Below are 19,226 nucleotides of genomic sequence, written 5' to 3' on the forward strand. Positions count from 1 at the left end.
TTCTGCTCATCTTAGGAACGTTCACAAGACCTTGGTCGGAAGAGGAGCCGTGGGTGAAAACAGCCTTCGTTCTGCTGGCACACATTACCTGCAGAAGCTTCTGGGGTATAAGGGGAACAACGGTTGCAGGGCGGAATTCTGACACAGAAGCACACTTTACAGGTAGCAATCACTGTTGTTAATCAAAGTCTTAGCCGTTAGTGCTTGGCAGCACTGGTGGCTGGTCTGGTTTTCTCACCAGACCAGTCCTGTGGCAGAGGTATCTGCAACGCCCTTGGAAGCTGAAACTTCATCTCCAGCCCTTCTAGGGGTTCTTAGGAGCCAGCTGACAGTTTGTATGAAGTAACTTTTCTGCTGAAATTAGCCTTAGGTGAGGCCACTTTGCAGTAAGTACCCTCCTAGTGAAACTTACTCTTACCTCTCTGTCTTTACCACACATGCTCATTTTATATAGTTGTGCTAATTGCGTTTAGACAGCATTGAATGTATACATCTTTTGCTTGTCTTAGGTTTTTATTTAAATTCTAGTTAGTTAACGTATAGTGTAATGTTGGTTTCAGGAGTAGAATTTAGTGATCCATTGCTTACATACAGCACCCAGTGCTCCACGTGAGGGCCGTCCTTAATGGCCCATTCCCCACCCACCTCCCCTCCAGCAACTCTCAGTTTGTTCTCTATAGTTGCTTCCCTCTCTTTCTTTCCCCTTCCCCTATGTTCATCTGTTTTGTTTCTTTCCTTTTTAAAAAATGTTTCTTTATTTGTTTTTTGAAAGAGAGAGAGAGGGAGAGAGGGAATAAGCTGGAGCGGGGCAGAGAGAGAGGGGCAGCACAGAGCATATGTGGGGCTCAAAACCACAAACCACGAGATTATGATCTGAGCTGAAGTCAGATGCTTAACCGACTGAGCCACCCAGGTGCCCCCATGTGTTTTGCTTCTCAAATTCCACATATGAGTGAAATCATATGGTATTTGTCTTCCTCTGACTGATTTATTTCACTTAGCGTAATGCCCTCTGGCTCCAGCCACATTGGTGCCTATGGCAAGATTTCATTCTTTCTGTTGGTTGAGTAATATTCCACTGCACACATTTGCAACATCTTCTTTATCCATTCATCAGTCGATGGACATTTGGGCTCTTTCCATAATTTGGCCGTTATTGATAGTGCTGCTATAAGCAGCAGGGTGCATGTGCCCTTTCACATCAGTATTAAAAATGATTATAGATTCACAGGAATTTGCAGAGATAGTACAGAGATCTCATATACCTTTTATCCACTTTCTTCCAATGGTTGCGTCTTACAGAATAATAGTACAGTATCAAAACTAGGATATTGCCACTGACACAAGGTGTGTGTAGAGCTCTTTGACATTTTATCACAGGAGTTAGACCCATTAACAATCACCACAATCAAGCTGCCGTACATTTCCCTCACCACAAAGATCTCTGTCCACCCCTTTGTAGTCACGTCCCCTCCTCTTGTCCCACCATCCCTAAGTCTTGGCAATCACTAATTTGTTCTCTATCTCTACAACTTTGTAATTTTACACCTTCAGCCTTTAAAATAACTTTCTTATTTACAGGTAAGGTAAAAGAAAAATTTTAAAGTAAATTATAGGAAGAATCGTAAGATGAATAAAGTCTTCAGTTTCACACAGCTTTAATCCATTATAGCATGGAATGTATGTGAGACTATCTTGTTCATTTCCAGAGACAATCCTTTTTTTTTTTAATATCTAATAACAGACATATTGAGGAACCAATTGGTACTGCAAAGCATTTTTTTTTTCCAGTGAGTCACCTGTAGATTCTCATGAAATGTGTTTCACATGAACTTCTGGACGTTGCTTCTCTTGGCTTCTACTTCTCCATTTTCTCACCTTCTGCCTTCTTCACAGCACCCTGGTGTCTAAGGGTGTACATCATTCTTTCTGGTCAAAGTTGAGTGAATCCTTGTTTTTGAGATTTGATCCACTCATTTGTTTCATTATTCTGGGAAGGTGATTTTCCTGATTATTAATGAGGTTGAACACCATTCTATAAGTCTGCAGGCCATTTGTATATCTTTTTTTTTTTTGGTGTTATTTATCTGCTCAAACGTATTTTTCATTTTCTATCCAGTTGTATTTTTTCTATTGATTTATAAGAATTATTTACATATTCTGGATAAAACTCACTTTTTGTTATGTTTGCTGTAGTGTCTTCCACCTTATGTGGATTTGCTTTATTTTTTAATAACTTTTTAAAGTTTATTTATTATTACTGTCTTTTAATCTCTACACCCAACATTGGACTCAAGCTCACAACCCCAAGATCAAGAGTTTCATGCTCCTCCCACTGAGCCAGCCAGGTACCCCTCTTTGTAAATTTTTTTATTTGAAGTATTTATAGACTCTGAAGAAGTTGCAAAAATAGTACAGAGAGGTCCCATGTACCCAATTACACAGCTTTTTATTTTTCTTGACTCTATGTGTTGGTATCTGAACATTAGAAAACACAGCCTCCTCTCCCATTCTTCATGTTCTGGCCTGGTATAGAAGCCCCTCACTAATCAGCCTGGTTAGAGATTCTGGGGACCTCTCAAATTTTTTCTGTATATGTATCTTCTGTGACGTGTGTGTGTAGGTTCCCAGTATAAGACGTAGGGCTTGATAATTGTCATCAACCTATGACATGGTTCCATTAACATGGGGTAATTGGTGGGTGATTTTTGCTCATTTACTCATTTGTTTAACTGCAAGAACAGTACCAATTTCTCCACCTCTCCGTTATTCTCACATTTCTGAGTAATAAAAGGGATCTCAATTGTTTTATTTTTATTTTACTAGTACTTTTTAATTAAATACTTCATTTTATATTTATTTTGTTTAAGAGAGGGAGAGAAAGCATGAGCAGGGGAAAGTGTCAGGGGGGAGAAAGAGAGAGAGAATCTTAAGTAGACTTCATGCTCAGTGCAGAGTCAGATGTGGGGCTCTACCCATGACCTTGGGATCATGACTTGAGCTGAAATCAAGAGTCAGAAGCTCAACTGACTGAGCCACCCAGACACCCCAAGGGATCTCAATTGTTTTAGAAGCTTGTGATATATATGGCACTAGGAAGGAGGTACTAATACTTTATCTAAGACATAGGTTTTTAATCTTTGTTTTCTTCCCCTCTAGAATTCCTCTCTGATGTCACTATGATATATTCTTCATAAAATGTATCATGTAAGGATGTTGGTGGGTCAGGATGCAGTTATGATGGCAGAGATAAAAGAGAAAGGAATACATTTTGGGGGATGTAAGCTCAAGAAAGTGTGAGACTAATTTCTCTTCCATGAAAAGTATCGAAACTTTCATTGTGAGTTTTCATATTAATTTCAGCAGTCCCTGTAGATGTCTCCACTGCGGCTGATGCTCACACTGCTATGCCAGCCATTGTCCACATTTTGAAGGGATGTCTTTATGTGGCTGCTGGATCATCTAGGTCCCACACTTTCACAGTGGACTATGTCGAGGTGGGAGAAGGCATGAGAAATGCCCTGTGTTCTTTTTGCTTCCTACTTTCGTTTGGTTTTCCATAGCAACAAGAAAGAAAGTAGAGGGACCACAAAATATATACTTCTTGGCTACCACCTTGACTTACTTTTTCCTTTAGCATGGAATATGTCTAATTTCATCTTTAATAAAAGTTATACTGCAAATACCAAAAAAGTGCTACCATTGGCCACGTACCTGTTTGTGGGAGAATTTCCTAAGAAATGGAAAATGACTTTATACTGGGTATTCCCCGGGGAAATAAAATACAGACCAGATAATTTTGAGGGTCTTTGAGGGTATATTGGGAATATTTAATTCTCTCGAGGGTCAGGGTTCAGGTCTGCCTTCCAGGTTAGCTTATCCCTTCCTTCCTACCACAGTACTGATTTATTACAATCATTTGTTTTTCTGAGACTATTCCAGGCCCCATTGTTAAATATGTCACATCTTAAATATAAGTTCAGTCTCACACCAGCTTTTTGAAGTAGTACATTTTGAAGAAGTAGAAATGGATGTACAGAGATAGTGTGCCACTCTTTTAGGCACATGGTGTACATGGCCAAGAGCTGTTTTGTATTTATGAAATCTAAGTCCCCAGGAGGCTTTTACCAATATTGCTTTATATTATTTCAATGTCTGGGCACAGTGTGGCACATGACCAAGAATCTGTGTTGGACTGTAAGTGGCTGAAAATATGGCCTCCCGTCTCCCACCCCAGGATGACTATCTTGTTTTGCATAAGTTTGGAAAGCTGTTTAATAAACCTTGGGATCTTTCTCATTCTAAAGCTTGCAGTTCATCTTAGGCTTCTGGTATGGGTTGCATAGACCACAGTCTCTTGGAGAGGAGTTGATCCTCTCACAAGTACTAGGCTCTGGATGTTCTAACCCTAGATTCCCTGGACTCCTGTGAATTCAGTGGCATTGGGCTTTGTTGTTCCCCTGGCAGCAAATAAGGAAGTCACATTCTGTAAGTTTCTATGGAAATGTCAGCAATATATTTCTTCCTTTCTGTTTTTTTTAAATGTGTGTTATAGATTTATTTGCATGGATTGCCTCACTACTGGAGGACATTTGGTGAAGTCATGGAGCTGGCTCATCATATGCCTACATTGGCCTTTCCACTTTTGGCTTTGTTGGGCTACAGTGTGCCTGCATTTCATCTCACCTGATTGCCTACCTTGTCTTCATGCTATCCTCAACAAATTTCTCTGCATTCAAGTAAAGCTACATCAGAATTGGAGTTTGTGTCTTCTTATGAAAGTATCCAGATTTGCTTGCTCTGGACACTTCATATATATGGGATTGTGCAATACATACTAAAACCCACCAAACTATACATTTAAAACAGGTGAATTTTATGGCATATAAACTGGATCTCGATAAAGCTACTAAACAAATCTATCCAGATAAGAATGGGGAAATCTCAGGAAGCAACCGGAGTTAGGGTGCACTTTGGAGATTTAAAGTAATAAATATGGAATGTATGCATTAAGTAGTATAATCTGGGTTTCAAAATAAGTGCTAAAAGCACAAAAGACACTAGGGTCCCAGGCAATAGGTAGTTCAATTCTAGCAGAAACTGTACTTTTCTTTCTGGCTGCTTAATTATTTAATCAATTTAACCAAGCTCGCCAATTCTTTTCTTGAAGACAAATCATCAAGGAAGTAAAAGAATACAGGTAACCCAGTGACAGCACATCAGCTGGATGTTGGGTAAGTAGACTAATATTTATTACTAAGAGGCAGAGATCTTATCTAGAGAATAAATATATCATATATATGTACTAGAATAGCTGGATATCCAGATTTATGATTTCTTGTATTAAATAAACCCAGAATCTATAGATTTATGAGCATAGATTTCTGGAAATGTCTACATAAACTATACATCTCATTTGATCATTTCACATATAAAATTTTATTTTAATCTTACTCCAACTTTAGGGAATGGTAAATTTTTTAAATGAGGAAATGTAGGTAGAGACAGTGAGTAAACAGACACATGGGAGTAGGGTGCTATGGTCTAAATGTTTGTGTCTTCCTCAAAAGTTATACATTGAAACATAACTGTAGGTGATGGTTGGTATTAGGGGGTTGGGTATTTGGGAGATGGTAGGCCAATGGGGCAGAGCCCTCATAAATGGAATTGGTACTCTTATTGAAGGAGCCCCAGAGAGATATCTCATTCTGTCTACCATGTAAGAACACAGCAAGAAGTCAGTGGTCTGCAACCCAGAAGAGGGCCTTCACCAGAACAGAGGGACCCCTCCACAACAATGCCGGCATACCGATCCTGAACTTCCAGCCTCCAGAACTGTGAAAAATAAATGTTTGTTGTTTACAAGCTACCAAGTATATGGTATTTTGTGATAGCAGTCCAAAGGGACTAAGACCAAGAGTAAAAGACCGTATTTGAAATAAAGGGACCTATAACCATGAAGAAATTTGCCAACATTACTTTATACTGTTTCAGTGTCTGGGTTAGTATCTTGACATCTTCATCAAAAATTTGAATCAAGGAGCGCCTGAGTGGCTCAGTCGGTTAAACGTCCAACACTTGATTTCGGCTCAGGTCGTGATCTCGTGGTTTCACGAGTTCCAGCCCGACATCGAGCTCTGAGCTGACAGTGTGGATCCTATTTGGGATTCTCTCTCTCTGCCCCTCCCTCACTCATGCTGTCTCTGTCTCTCTCAAAAATAAATAAATTTAATAAAAATTTGAATCAAACAGACTAGAGCTGAAAAATTGATTCCTTTCCTTTTTCTGAGAAAGGCTGTCTTACTTTGTTGTGTATTTTAGGAAAAATTAATATATCCTGGGATACTTCCCATTGTAAATTTTATCCATTGTAGGCTTCCATCCAGAGTTGTTTGAACCAAATTCTTTTGAACAGGAGTGATCCTCACACCAGTGCTATACTGCAAGATCTTAAACCCCAGATCCCTTTGCATTAGACAGTTTTTCTCCTGTTACAGATATCAAATAGGAAGTCACCTTCTGCAACCTGGTATGAAACACTACAAACACTATCATTTTTTTCTTTTATAGGTTTTGGGAGGAAAAGCTCATAATAGTGGTTTATATCTGGGCACGTAATTAATCTTGAATCATTCACATGCACAGATTGGCCCATACTTAGCTGTAATGTGCCCTGTTTCAACCCACGGGTTGTCTCCCCATTCCTTCACATCTTCTATTGACAATGGTTTATCTCCTTTCACATAAAGAATAATCACCAGCAACGTGAGAATTGGAGGGTTTTTTCCCTTATAAAACCCTATATTTTTCCATATGTGGAAAGGAGGAAGCACCGAGAAAAATAGCTGTAAGGGCTGCATTTTGGAAATTTACAGTAATCCCAAACAGGCTTTGCACTTTCAGTGCAGAGCCCAACCCGGGGCTCAATCCCACTTAATCTCAAACCATGAGATTAAGACCTGAGCCAAAAAAGAGTTGGATGCTCAACCCACTGAGCCACCCAGGCACTCCCACTTTCTTAATGATATATTATGCTTTCACTGTATTTCTTTGGCCCATAATTAGGCTTTTTTGTTTGTTTGCGTTTTGTTAGAAAGACAGAAACTCTAATTTCCCACTTTTTGAGAGACTCACATTGGTTTACATTCCTTTAAATAAAGTACCAGCTACAGTATGTATTCTGTAATTTACACATGAATTTGTAGCACAAATTTCTTTACTTATTGGGATTATAAAAAAATGAAAACAAATTATAAGACTGTGTCACAGAAGTAGATAATTTATTCTACTTGACATCATGATATGAGCCACTCATTATTTGAAGGTTGAAAGCTCATCAAATTTACAGCTTCTTGTGATTAGGGTCATACATCTTTGGAGACCATTATAGAAATTCCCCCTACCACAACTTTGAAATTGTAGAAGCTATTAGTTTCCAAAAGTAAACTGCCCAAATTCTGACTGGAATTTCCTCAAATCTATCCACCAACTTGGAAAGAACTCGCATCTTACAATATTGTATCTTCTAGGCTGTTTACATGGTTTCTCCCTTCCAATTGTTTGTAGTAATTTCTGTGCAGAAGTCTTGAACATCTTCCCTTAAATGGTTGTTTGAGTATTTGATTTTATTAATGGTATCATAAAGGGTATCATGTAAGCATTTCTAGTTTTTTGTTGTTAGTACAAATACAATTGATTTTTCTATAGTGTCCTGTGTCCAGTACAATGATACATTTGTTTTTTGATTTTGATAAAATATTGGTAGAGTTTCTGGTATGCTTTATAAATTCTATGATATCTATGAGTGATAATTTTACCAATTTTTTTTGCATCGCTTGAGATAATCATATGGTTTTCTTCCTTTGCTCTGCTAATCAGATGCTCAACACTGATGATTTTCTAGCATTAATTCTATCTTGTATTCCTAAAATAAATGCTATTTGGCTGCCTTGTGTTTATTTATTTATAACTGGATTTAAGTTGGCAATACATTATTTAGGACTTTTGCACTTATGGCCATGATAATGATTATCTAGCAATTTATTCTATTATCTTTTCAGGATTTGACTTTTGGTATCAAGGATATACTGTTTTCGTATATTCCCAGCCATAATTGAATTCCTAGTCCTACTCAGGGAAGAGGGTTAACTCTGATGAGGCTGATTTATGTGGTTTTCTAATATATACATCTGTTCCCTAACATTAACATGAAATTATTGTTTACTTGGAACTTGAAGCAGCATAGACTTTCAGTTGCACAGACATGTTCGGGAGCTTCCCAGATAATTAGGAATTACTGTTGCCTCAAAAATTGTTTCTCTTAGTGAAGTCTTCAATTCTTGCTCGAATCTTTTGCTCAGGATCAACAGTGATGACAGAGAAAAGGTACCAGAATATCTGACGGCACCTAAGACAGTTTTTGAAAAAAGGTTGGCAGGGTACCGAGTAAACAATCTGGATCCTTCAGCAAATAAGCTGATCAACACTGACAGGGTATGTGTGAGGGTGGAAGAGTTCTAAGAAGAACACTTCTTAACCTTTCCAGGGCAAGCATGGCACCATATCAGATGGATGTTGACACGGAGTCAGAGAGAGTCTTAGAGTATAGTTGTCTCTAAGCTTCCAAGAAAGAAGTTTTAGAATTCTCTAAATACTGTGCTAACTGTAAAAATTGTGTAAGTAAAACAGTGTTAGCAGAGTTTGAAGTGAGGTAAGGGATAATGAGATATGTGGATAAACTGAATATGAAAAAAAATGTTCGGAGACATGTACAATAGGAATAGAAAGACTTTCAAACTTAGAACAGGGAAAGAAAAAATGATAAAGGAGAAAGAAATAGTGCCATATTCCCAGAAAGAAAGAGCAAAGGGAAAAAAGGGATAATACTTAGAAATATCACTCTAATTGTTTAGCTTTTGGAAGAGTCTCTGTTAATTTGTTTTGCATTTCCAGGCTTGGAATGGCCACTCAGAATTAGTGCTTTGTATGTATGAATTAATTTAGAGAAAACAGTGTCTTCATAAGACTCAATTTTCCTGCTCATTTATATGATTTATCCTTCACTTTATTTTTCATAGTTACTGCATAGACGTTTTGAACATGTTTTAAAAGATGTATTACTAATTTCTTGGTCATATAACTCTTATGAATGGTATCATTAAAAATTCAAATGGATTTTTGCTGGTACAGATAAATGCAATTGATTTTTATTTATTAAATTTTTTAGGGGCGCCTGGGTGGCGCAGTCGGTTAAGCGTCCGACTTCAGCCAGGTCACGATCTCGCGGTCCGTGAGTTCGAGCCCCGCGTCAGGCTCTGGGCTGATGGCTCGGAGCCTGGAGCCTGTTTCCGATTCTGTGTCTCCCTCTCTCTCTGCCCCTCCCTCGTTCATGCTCTGTCTCTCTCTGTCCCAAAAATAAATAAAAACGTTAAAAAAAAATTAAAAAAAAAAAATTTTTTAAATTTCTGTTTTTTTTAAATTTTTTTTTCAACGTTTATTTATTTTTAAGACAGAGAGAGACAGCATGAACGGGGGAGGGGCAGAGAGAGAGGGAGACACAGAATCGGAAGCAGGCTCCAGGCTCCGAGCCATCAGCCCAGAGCCCGACATGGGGCTCGAACTCACGGACCGCGAGATCGTGACCTGGCTGAAGTCGGACGCTTAACCGACTGCGCCACCCAGGCGCCCCAGATTTCTGTTTTTTTTAGAGAGAGAGAGAGCATGAGCGAGGGAGGGGCAGAGAGACAGAGGGAGACACAGAATCTGAAGCAGGCTCCGGGCTCCAAGCTGTCAGCACAGATCCCGATGCAGGGCTTGAACTCACAAACCATGAGATCATGACCTGAGCTGAAGTCAGACGCTCAACCGACTGAGCCACCCAGGCGCTCCTGCAATTGATTTTTATATATTCACCTGATACCTTGGAAATGGCTAGAGTTGATTTTTAGTTCTCATTGTTTTTCTGTAGTTTCTTTTAGATGTTCTCTGAACAGAATTATGCCACTTGTAAATAATTAACTACAGTTTCATATTTTCTTTCTATTCCTTTCCTCTTCATTTCATTTCTTGTGTGATTGCCCTCATTGGATCTCTAGCACAATAATAATATAAATAGTGTCCATCTTTATCTCTGGAGAACACTTTCAGTATTTGAACCTTTAGTATGACATTTGCTATTGTTTAAGGCGATTCTATTTATATTTGTCTAAAAATGAAAAAAATAACAAATGGGTATTGAATTTTATCAAATGTTTTTTTGCATCAGTTGAGATAATCATGATTTTCTTCCTTTGTTCTGCTAACTGGATGACTAACTTTGGTAGACAGAATAATGGGTGCACAAAGATATCCATATCCTAATCCCTTCAACCTGTATTTGTTAGATTACATGAAAAAGTGGGAGTAGTGTTGCAGTTGGAATTAAAGTTACTAATCATATGAATATAAAAATAGGTAGATTATACTGAATTATCTGGCATGGCCTGATTTAATCAACAAGGGTCCTTCAGATGTGGAAGAGGGAGGCAAAATGAGAAAGACTTGAGCAGCCATCACTGGCTTTGAGGATGGAAAAAGGCCAATCCAAAAAATGTGAGCAGACTCTAGAAATTGAAAAAGAACAGGAAATTGATTTTCCTCTTTCAGAACTTTCAGAAGGAATGAAACCCTGTCCATATGTTGATAATAGGTTCCAGAGACCCATTTTGGACTTCTGAAATCCCAAACTATAAGATAATACGTCTGTGTTGTTTTAAGTCACTGTTTATGGTAATTTGTTGCGAAGAAAATGGAAACTAATGTACTGACATTGATTTTCAAAGGTTGCTTTTTAAAAAACGTTTCTTTATTTTTGAGAGGTGGGAGGGGCAGAGAGAGAGGGAGACACAGAATCTGAAGCAGGCTCCAGGCTCTGAGCTGTCAGCACAGAACCTGATGATAGGCTCAAACCCACGAACCGTGAGATCATGACCTGAGCCAAAATCGGATGCTCAACCCACTGAGCCACCCAGGCTCCCTTGATTGATTTCCAAATATTAACCTTGTCTTGTACTCCCAGAAAAAACTGAATTCTGTGATGTCTAATGTTTTGTATTTGTTACAGGAATTGCTTTGGTAATTTATTGTTTATAACTTTTGCTTTTATGGTCATGATAATGATGATTTTGTAATTTTTCTTTCTCGTAATACCTTTTTCAGGCTTTGGCATCAGGGATATCCTGGCATCATAAAATTAGATTAAAAATCTTTCATTGGGTTTTCAACATTTGGGAAGAATCTGGCGAAGGTTGGTGTTTTCTTCCCTAAATTTTGGGTAGAAAGTCTTGGTGAAGCCATATGGGACTGCAGTTTTCTTATTGGGAAGATGGAATATTGTGAATTCAGTTTATCTAATAGATAAATGACAGTTCAAATCCATTGTTTCTTCTAGATAGACCTTTCTCTGTCTGGCCCCCTGAGTGGTCTTTGAGCAACAATGCCCTTATGATTTCTAGATGTCTTCTAGTTTAATGGGAAGAATTTGTGACACAGATTATGAAATCCTTCAAGAGCCTAAGGATCTAGCACAGGGGTACTATGGCATGCTGGGTTTCTTAGTCTCATTTCCATTTATACTTTACGATGTGCAACTAAAATAAATACTGATGATACTTTTGACATTTTGCCTGGAAATCTCCTTAGACAGATTTAACACTTCATTAAGTACATTTTTATATTCTTCATTACTCCAGGCAAGGGTTTCTTCACTTTTATGCTACTATATAGCAAAGTTTCCCTGTGCTCTAGTTTTTAATAACATTTTCCTCAGTTTCCTTTAAGTCCTCACCAACAAGCTGTAGTCTTGTCAGGTGTTGGCTAACTATCACCTCCAATCTCTTATGTTTTCTGAAACCCAGTGTCATACGTTTTAGGTTTTTGGTATCACAGCATCCCATTTCTGGTACCAAAATCCATATTTGATCATTTATTTCTGCATTAAAAAACCACTGCAAAATACTAAGATATTATACAACAACCACTTCTGTATGCTTAAAGAATCTGCAGGGGAGGCGTTTGGCTAAGGCACCAAAGAGATGTCTTCTCTCTTTCTCACTCTGGGGCTACACTTGGGCCATGTGAGTGGCTGAAGGCTGAAATCATTTGGAGGCTCTTCCAAACTTACTTCTTTTACTTCGTCCAGGATGATATTAAGAATTGGTTTCGGTAAGACTGTGGCCCATAATGCCTACACATGAACTTTTCTTCCATCTTGGACTCCTCTGTATGGTGGCCTCAGGGTAGGTAACACAGTGGAGATGGTTTGCCTTCTTAGATTCAACAGCTCATTAGGTATATTTCTTTACCACTAATTACTTTAGTGTATATTTCTACAGAACCAGAATACAGTTTTTCATTTTAGTAACTTCAACAGTGATGCAATACTTTTATCTCTTCTAAAAAAAATCACCCAATATCAGTATTTGACCCAATAAGATCCCTTATAAAATTGTATTCCTCTAGTAAATGATCCAGTCTAAGATTGTCTATTTCATTTAATTACTTGGTATCTTAGTCTCCTTTATTATGGGCATTTTTTTCTGACTTAAAAACATCTTTTTTGACATTGATAAATGGAAGAATATATCTCTCTTCCCATTTTTGAAAAAGTATGAATTTCCTCACTAGGGTTTTAAAAAATCATTCCTCATAATTAGATACAGGTTATACATTCCCCACCAGAGTACTCTGTAGGGGATATTGTGTCCTATTCAAGGTAAATGATGAACTCTAATGGGGCTAATTGATGTGGATTTCCAAAGCCTATATGTCGTCTACTAACACAGTGAAATTAATCTAGAGTGAAGGCTTGATGCAGTACACACTTCTGGTTGAAAGAGGTGTTCTTGACGTTTTGGTATGAACTGATATCACCCCAGAATCTGTCCTTCTCATCAAAGTCTGTAAATTGTTTTTTAGACAATGGTGCCATATAGATGAACAGTAATGCCAGATAAAAATTATCACAATGTCCAGGAAATTTGAGCAGGTTTTTGAATAAATAGTTTCCAGTGTGCAAAGTCAACATCCGGCAAGTGTGATGATCCAAACCTGAGAATGTAAATGTTAGGATAGAGGCAGGTAAGCAGGAAGAAGGAGGCTTGATGCTATCTCAAGGTTAGCTTGGCACCATATTCAGAATGATACTGCACTAAAATGTCAGGAGGGAAACTGTATAAATATGAGTGTTGTCAGATGTCCAGGAGGGTAGTGGGATGATCAAAGATTGAAGGAGTAAGTGTGACGGTTGAGGGGGGTGAGGAGGAGGAAAAAGGAGGCTCCTTTAAAGTATTCCAGGGTGTACCTGCCAAAGGTATTCAGAAAGGTGTTTCCCTGGGATGTCTGGCAGGACACTTTCAAAGTGTCATTGTTTTCAGATTTCCAGGAAGGGCCTTTTGGATGCCTAGAATGTTGCACACCCAGTAACATTTAGGTAAAATAAAGGCAATTTGGTAGTGTTGTTTGGATGGGGTCAAAGGATGGTGGGAGCTACAGATTAGTGGAAAATGACAAAGACATTCAGATTAGAAAGACATGTAGGCAGAAACAAGAAGAGCTTTGAAAATGGAAAGAATGGAAAAAACAAGAAAGACAGGAATAACAACGAAGTATTCCTAGAAAGAGATAAAAATAAAGTGATAAATTTGGGAATCCTCAAATCTGTAAAATTCAGATCACTCCTCTGAATTTAGCTTCATAGGGGAGCATTCAGTGGTTTGCCCTGGGCTTTCCAGCATGGAGCAGCCATTCAGACTTGGAGGGAAGACCATGGGACAATGGTAGGAACTGATATAAAGCAGTAAGTGGGCTGATCCTGGAATGGGAAATGAAGGAGAAATAGGGGAAGATGTGGAAGTTCCTTTCGTTAATTAGGAAAAGCCAATGATGGGGAGAATTTGTGCTTAGCAGAGATCTTTCCTGTTAGCAAAATAATGAACAAAGACACATGGAAGTTCTGGAAAACACTTTCCTGGATTTTCATTACAGGAAGTACCTGTGAGGTGTTGAGGTACAGCTGAGTAAGGACTAGGCTTCATCTGTGCGTGCAGAGCTTGTGTCTTCCCACGTATGTCTGTTGTTTTTTGTATAGCTCTGTGTATACCCAGATTTATATGATTATAGACATTGGAGACAATTAATTACATTGTAGCTAAACATCATTGGAATTCTGTCGTGGTTAATTTTGTTTATGGGATTCCTACCTGCCTAATGCTTCCTTGTCTATTTTAGATCCTAACTCACATGCAGTGCTTCAGGTTCTGCTTTCTGAGATGTCATCCACATCCACTGTCTTTTTGTTTCAGAGTATATCCCTCCCCGATATGTGAAGAAAAGCCCTCTCTATTTGATTTATGCTTATTCTATACATTTGTATTGCATTCATTGATGCATTCTTAACTCACATCTTTCAGGAGCTTACTAACTGCTTGGCACTCTTGGACGTCCTATGGAATAGTGTTGAACAAAGTAACCTTTTGTTCCCTTAGGTCATATTGATTGACAGAGGGGGCAGAAATCCAGCAAGGAGCAAATCAAGTGACAAGAAAATACCAGGTAGCGATAAATATTATAATGGGAATAGAATCATGTTATCTGACTGTAAATTGAGGGGTATTTTAGTGTGAAGCCATCATAGACTTCCCTGAAGAGGCGATATTGAAAGTTGTTATTTAATGTTAATAGTGAAGGAGAGGAGTCACATGTATTGCAAAGAGTAGACACACACTGTGTCTGTATATGGTGCTTGGCCACACATTCAGATTTCTAATGCTGGAGAGTCTCTGTGCCCTCTGTGTGTCTCTCAGATCCTTGAAGGAGAAGAGGACAAGATCTTAACTTTGGTCCAAAGACCAAATCCTACTGGCTCTCCATCACTCTGGGACTTCTTTTGAGCCCTGAGAAGTCTGTGCCTTGTTAACTTTTATTTTTGTTGAGACTCCGTTGTGTGTCCTTGCCCATCACAGCCTGTGACTGCTGCAGGGATTCCCACTTCATGAGTGGTGTAGTTTGAGGGGTGAGGCATCTGGTTTTGGACTGAGTTCTTGATACTTCTCTCTAGGGTCTGTCTTCAGGCTGAGGTGGCTTTTCTAATTTCATCTCAGGGCCTGTCTCCCTTTCAAATATGCTCCAAAGTAGAGTGTACCCTGGTTACTGAAGCCAGGTTTGTGATCATTGGGCAAATCCAGGGATTAGAGCGCTGTGACCTCTAAATGCAGGAGTACTAAGGTGTCACAAATTTAAGATGACCCCATTACATATTTCTCAAATAGTTTCATATAAAAATTATAATTTTTTAAAAGTTTTTTTAAGTTTATTTATTTATTTTGAGAGAAAGAGGATGGGTGCATTGATTTAATGGCTGCATTAATTAACCAACGTTAGTTTCATTTTCTATTGTCTCTCTCTTTGACTTTGGATTTTTCCACAAGAAATGCTTCAATCCAGAGAGATCATATCAGTGTTGCTTCACTGTGCGTGAGTGTCAGATGACAGTATCTGCATGTACACGAGGGAGGCCATCTGTGGAGGAATGTACAGCCTGACCTAGGTGGATGGATCTGAGAGCAGGCTGCCATAGGGATCCTAGGGCTGAGCAAGCTGTAGGTGTCCAACTTTTAATGTGTATGAAAGGAGCACTGCATGGTGAATAATCCCCCTAGGCTGGGTGTAGGGCTCCTCTGGCTTCTCAGCGAAGCTGGTAAGCATGGTGCCACTTGATCCTATTATAAGGTGAGAGGAAGCCTGGAAGCAGGGTTCCTTTCTGGAAGATTTTAAAATGGGAAAGACTTGACCTGAAACCTGTGTCATAATCAAGGGACTAAAATGATCTTTCCAAAGGACCTCTGGCTGTGCTCTTGACTCCCCAGTGGTTTCTGTGACTATCAACATTGCCTGGCATTAACTAGCCCAGATTCTGATCTGGCAGTTCCTGATTGGTGCCCTCTGCCTATATAAGGTCAGGATGTGGAATGCTGAAGGCAGCGTCCTACCTTCTCCTGAGCTCCACGCTTTCTTATCTGTGCTCCCTGCTAATCAGTTCACCAGTATGAAGCTCTTGGCGTTGCTGGTACTGGTGGCCGTTTCCACCTTCCTGGTTTCAGGCCGTAAGTAAAGATTCTTACCTGAAAAGAAGGTCTGGGGCAAGAGTCCATCAACGTATACGCTCTGTGTGGGTGTGGGTTTGGAGGAGCTTAGAATGGTGGCCCCCACATCCTCCACCCCACTGCCCTGTTCTATCCCCATTTTGACTGACCCTTCAAGATAGAGTGGACTCTCCCTTTAGGCTTTGGCAATCCAGTCAGGTCTTTGCTCAGTTTTAACCTTGGTGTTCAACGTCATTGTGAGTGTTTTAACATATGTTCAAGCATGTAATCAACAACAACAAAAACACCAAAAAAGAAAGTAATCAGAGTTTTATTTCAGGAGGGCAAAAAATGGTGATGTATTATGTCTTCTGTGGAGTTTTGTGGGTATTATGTTATCTGTGCATCTTTTTGCTCTCAACACAAGTAGAGAAGCCTAAGGTTCTTCAGTTATGGAAGCTTGCAATATTGTCTGTATTCTCTCTTACCTCTATGTCCTATACTGGTGTCCAACTTGTACCTATTTTTCTTTTTCTCTTACAGAGACAACCGATGATACATCTGAGAGTGCTACTGGTAAGTTTGCGTTTGCACTTCGTGTCCTTCCTGTCATGACTATTTTCCATCCCTGTCTTGTGTCAGGAAGCCACAGAGGACAGAATATAGAGACTCAAAACAGGTGCCTGGGAAAGCCATGTTCCTCCTGTAAAGTTCATTGTGAACATAGAAAATCTGCTTATTTCTTATATGTCTTTAGACAATAAAAGTCTCTGGAAAGGACCAATACAAATTGTCAATTAATTATTAATTGTTCTCTAGGAAAAAAGGTTAGGGAATGTGGTCTGAATTTGTGGTCTGGGAATTTGGGAGTTGCATGTAATGTCTTCCTGATTACCATAAATGGAAGGGGTATGCCACTGTGTAGTAGAGGGATTAATTAGTTTCATGATGAAGGAGACAGTGTAATTCCCAAAGGTGATGTAGAAATGAGGACAATAGGACCACATGGGAGTGTGGAATAGAGATTGAGGAATGTAGGGTGAAGTAGAAGAGTGGCCTTACACTTTGTTCTTTGTAACTGCATGCATGTCTTATTCCCAAGCCGATGTGGGTTTTTTTCTCTGATCTGGAACTCAAATTTGTGGAAGAAATATCCTATTGTTTCTTGGGCTTCTTGCACAATGTCCTGTATGTCCTGTGCCATGTGTGTTGTGCTCATGCATACATGGGGAAGATTTCTCTTTTTGCCCTCCTCAGTTGGGGATGGATTTGTTTCGTTTGGTAATAAGGGCATTGAGTGTGGTCAGACCTCATACACTGTGCCATATGTCCTACTTGCAAAGCCAGGGCCAATTAAAAAAAATCCTCATTTGTGATTAAGTACCAAGACATTATGGTTCCAGTGTGGGTGTGGAGATAGAACTATCTACCTGTTGGGGTAAGGGTAACTCACAAATGTGGGGTCTGACTCTGGCTATTTGTAGGAGCTCTGGTGTAAGGTGTGGAGAGTGATGATTATCATCAATCTTGTCACATTTCCTTTGAATGTGAGGTGATTCATGGGGCATTTGCTCACATTTATTATAGCCAGAATACTACCAATGTCTCCTAGTAGGTCTAATGTGGTCTCTTAAATACTTCCGTAGTAGATAGAGTCCAACTGGAACAACAGGTGAGATAAATATAATCCAATTTGAGGCCTGAACTTGAGAGAAGAGATTGTATGTTATTCATAGAAAGGAGATACTATTGCTCTAATCTGAGATGCATAATCTTATTCTTTTTAAAAAAAATTTTTTTAACGTTTATTTATTTTTGGGACAGAGAGAGACAGAGCATGAACAGGGGAGGGGCAGAGAGAGGGAGACACAGAATCGGAAACAGGCTCCAGGCTCTGAGCCATCAGCCCAGAGCCCAACGCGGGGCTCGAACTCACGGACCGCGAGATCGTGACCTGGCTGAAGTCGGATGCTTAACCAACTGTGCCACCCAGGCGCCCCGATCTTATTCTTTTTTTATTTCTTGATACATGAGCTTCTTCTTCTTTTCTCCTGTACAGTTTATTCCACTACTCACACTGATTCATGTTGCAGTGGACACCAATCAGATCAAGTTAGCCCATAGAGGGCACCAGAAAGTCAGTCCACTAGAGGTTTCTTCTTGCCTCTGAGCCATGATCCCTGTGAATAGGAACACATATGCATTTGGTAACTTGTGCTTACCCCTCGGAGAAAGTATTTGCTTGTCTCTTAGTCTCATAGTCTTGTAGGCAAACCCCAAATTCTTTGTCCCACCAAGGGCAGGTCTAGGAAGAATGAGGCCAAAGGAAAGTGGGTAGCTAGGCTAAAAGCAGGACAAAACTGTTGACAATAGCAGAGCTGAATTCATGATGAGGAGGATACATCCAGGCTCTAGTGGGACAAATTTTGTTTCTGAGGAAGAGTCAAGTGTCTCAGATGGATCTTTTCCTTCTTCTTTTTTTTTTTTTTAAAGTTTATTTATTTAGAAAGAGAGAGACATAGGAAGTGTGAGAGGAGGAGAGGCAGAGAGAGAGGGAGAGAGGGAATCACAAGCAGGGCTCTGCATTCTCAGAGTGGAGCTCAGGTGGGACTCCAACTCACGAACTGTGAGATCATGACCTGATCTGGAAGCAGAGCCGAAACCAAGAATTGGTCGTTTAATCTACCAAACCACCAAGATGCCCCTGGCTATTTTCCTTCTAATTTCAGGTCCTGTTGAGGAATCCACAACCGATGATGCTGACACCAGTGCAGCTCCTGACACCACAAATGCTGCTCAAACCACTACTTGGAGTAAGCCACTTATTATAGATGATACTTTCTTTTGGGGGCTTCTGGATTCCTTGGTTCCCTGTGATGCTGGCACATTCTACTTTGGGGTCAGGAAGGAGAAGCCATGAGAAAGCTCTGTTTTCATCATTCTCTAATTGTTCCTGGTTTTACAAATCAAGTCAACAGATAAATCTCAGAGGAGCCCTTGTTTACTAGTATTACCTGCATGTTCTTGAAGTGTTGGCTTTAATAGGGATATTTGTCTTTAGTAGAAAAGTATGGGAAGATAAGGGGTCGGGTGGCTGTTTACGTTTGT

At 39.5% G+C, this 19,226-nt stretch overlaps 1 protein-coding gene across 2 annotated transcripts in view; it reads left to right on the forward strand.

The window, feature by feature from the left end:
* The first annotated feature begins 15,982 nt into the window (after positions 1-15,982).
* Positions 15,983-19,226, forward strand: part of MUCL1 (mucin like 1) — a 32,113-nt gene continuing 28,869 nt past the window's right edge. The window contains exons 1-3 of one of the 2 annotated variants that reach the window (XM_043564218.1): positions 15,983-16,139; positions 16,662-16,694; positions 18,848-18,931. In XM_043564218.1, coding sequence (XP_043420153.1) covers positions 15,998-16,139; positions 16,662-16,694; positions 18,848-18,931 — 259 coding nt within the window. In that variant the 5' untranslated portion in view covers positions 15,983-15,997. The remainder of the gene's footprint in view (positions 16,140-16,661; positions 16,695-18,847; positions 18,932-19,226) is intronic. The other variant, XM_043564215.1, reaches the window with a different exon arrangement.

Source organism: Prionailurus bengalensis, chromosome B4 (assembly GCF_016509475.1).
Source record: "Prionailurus bengalensis isolate Pbe53 chromosome B4, Fcat_Pben_1.1_paternal_pri, whole genome shotgun sequence".
Taxonomy (NCBI): Eukaryota; Metazoa; Chordata; class Mammalia; order Carnivora; family Felidae; genus Prionailurus; species Prionailurus bengalensis.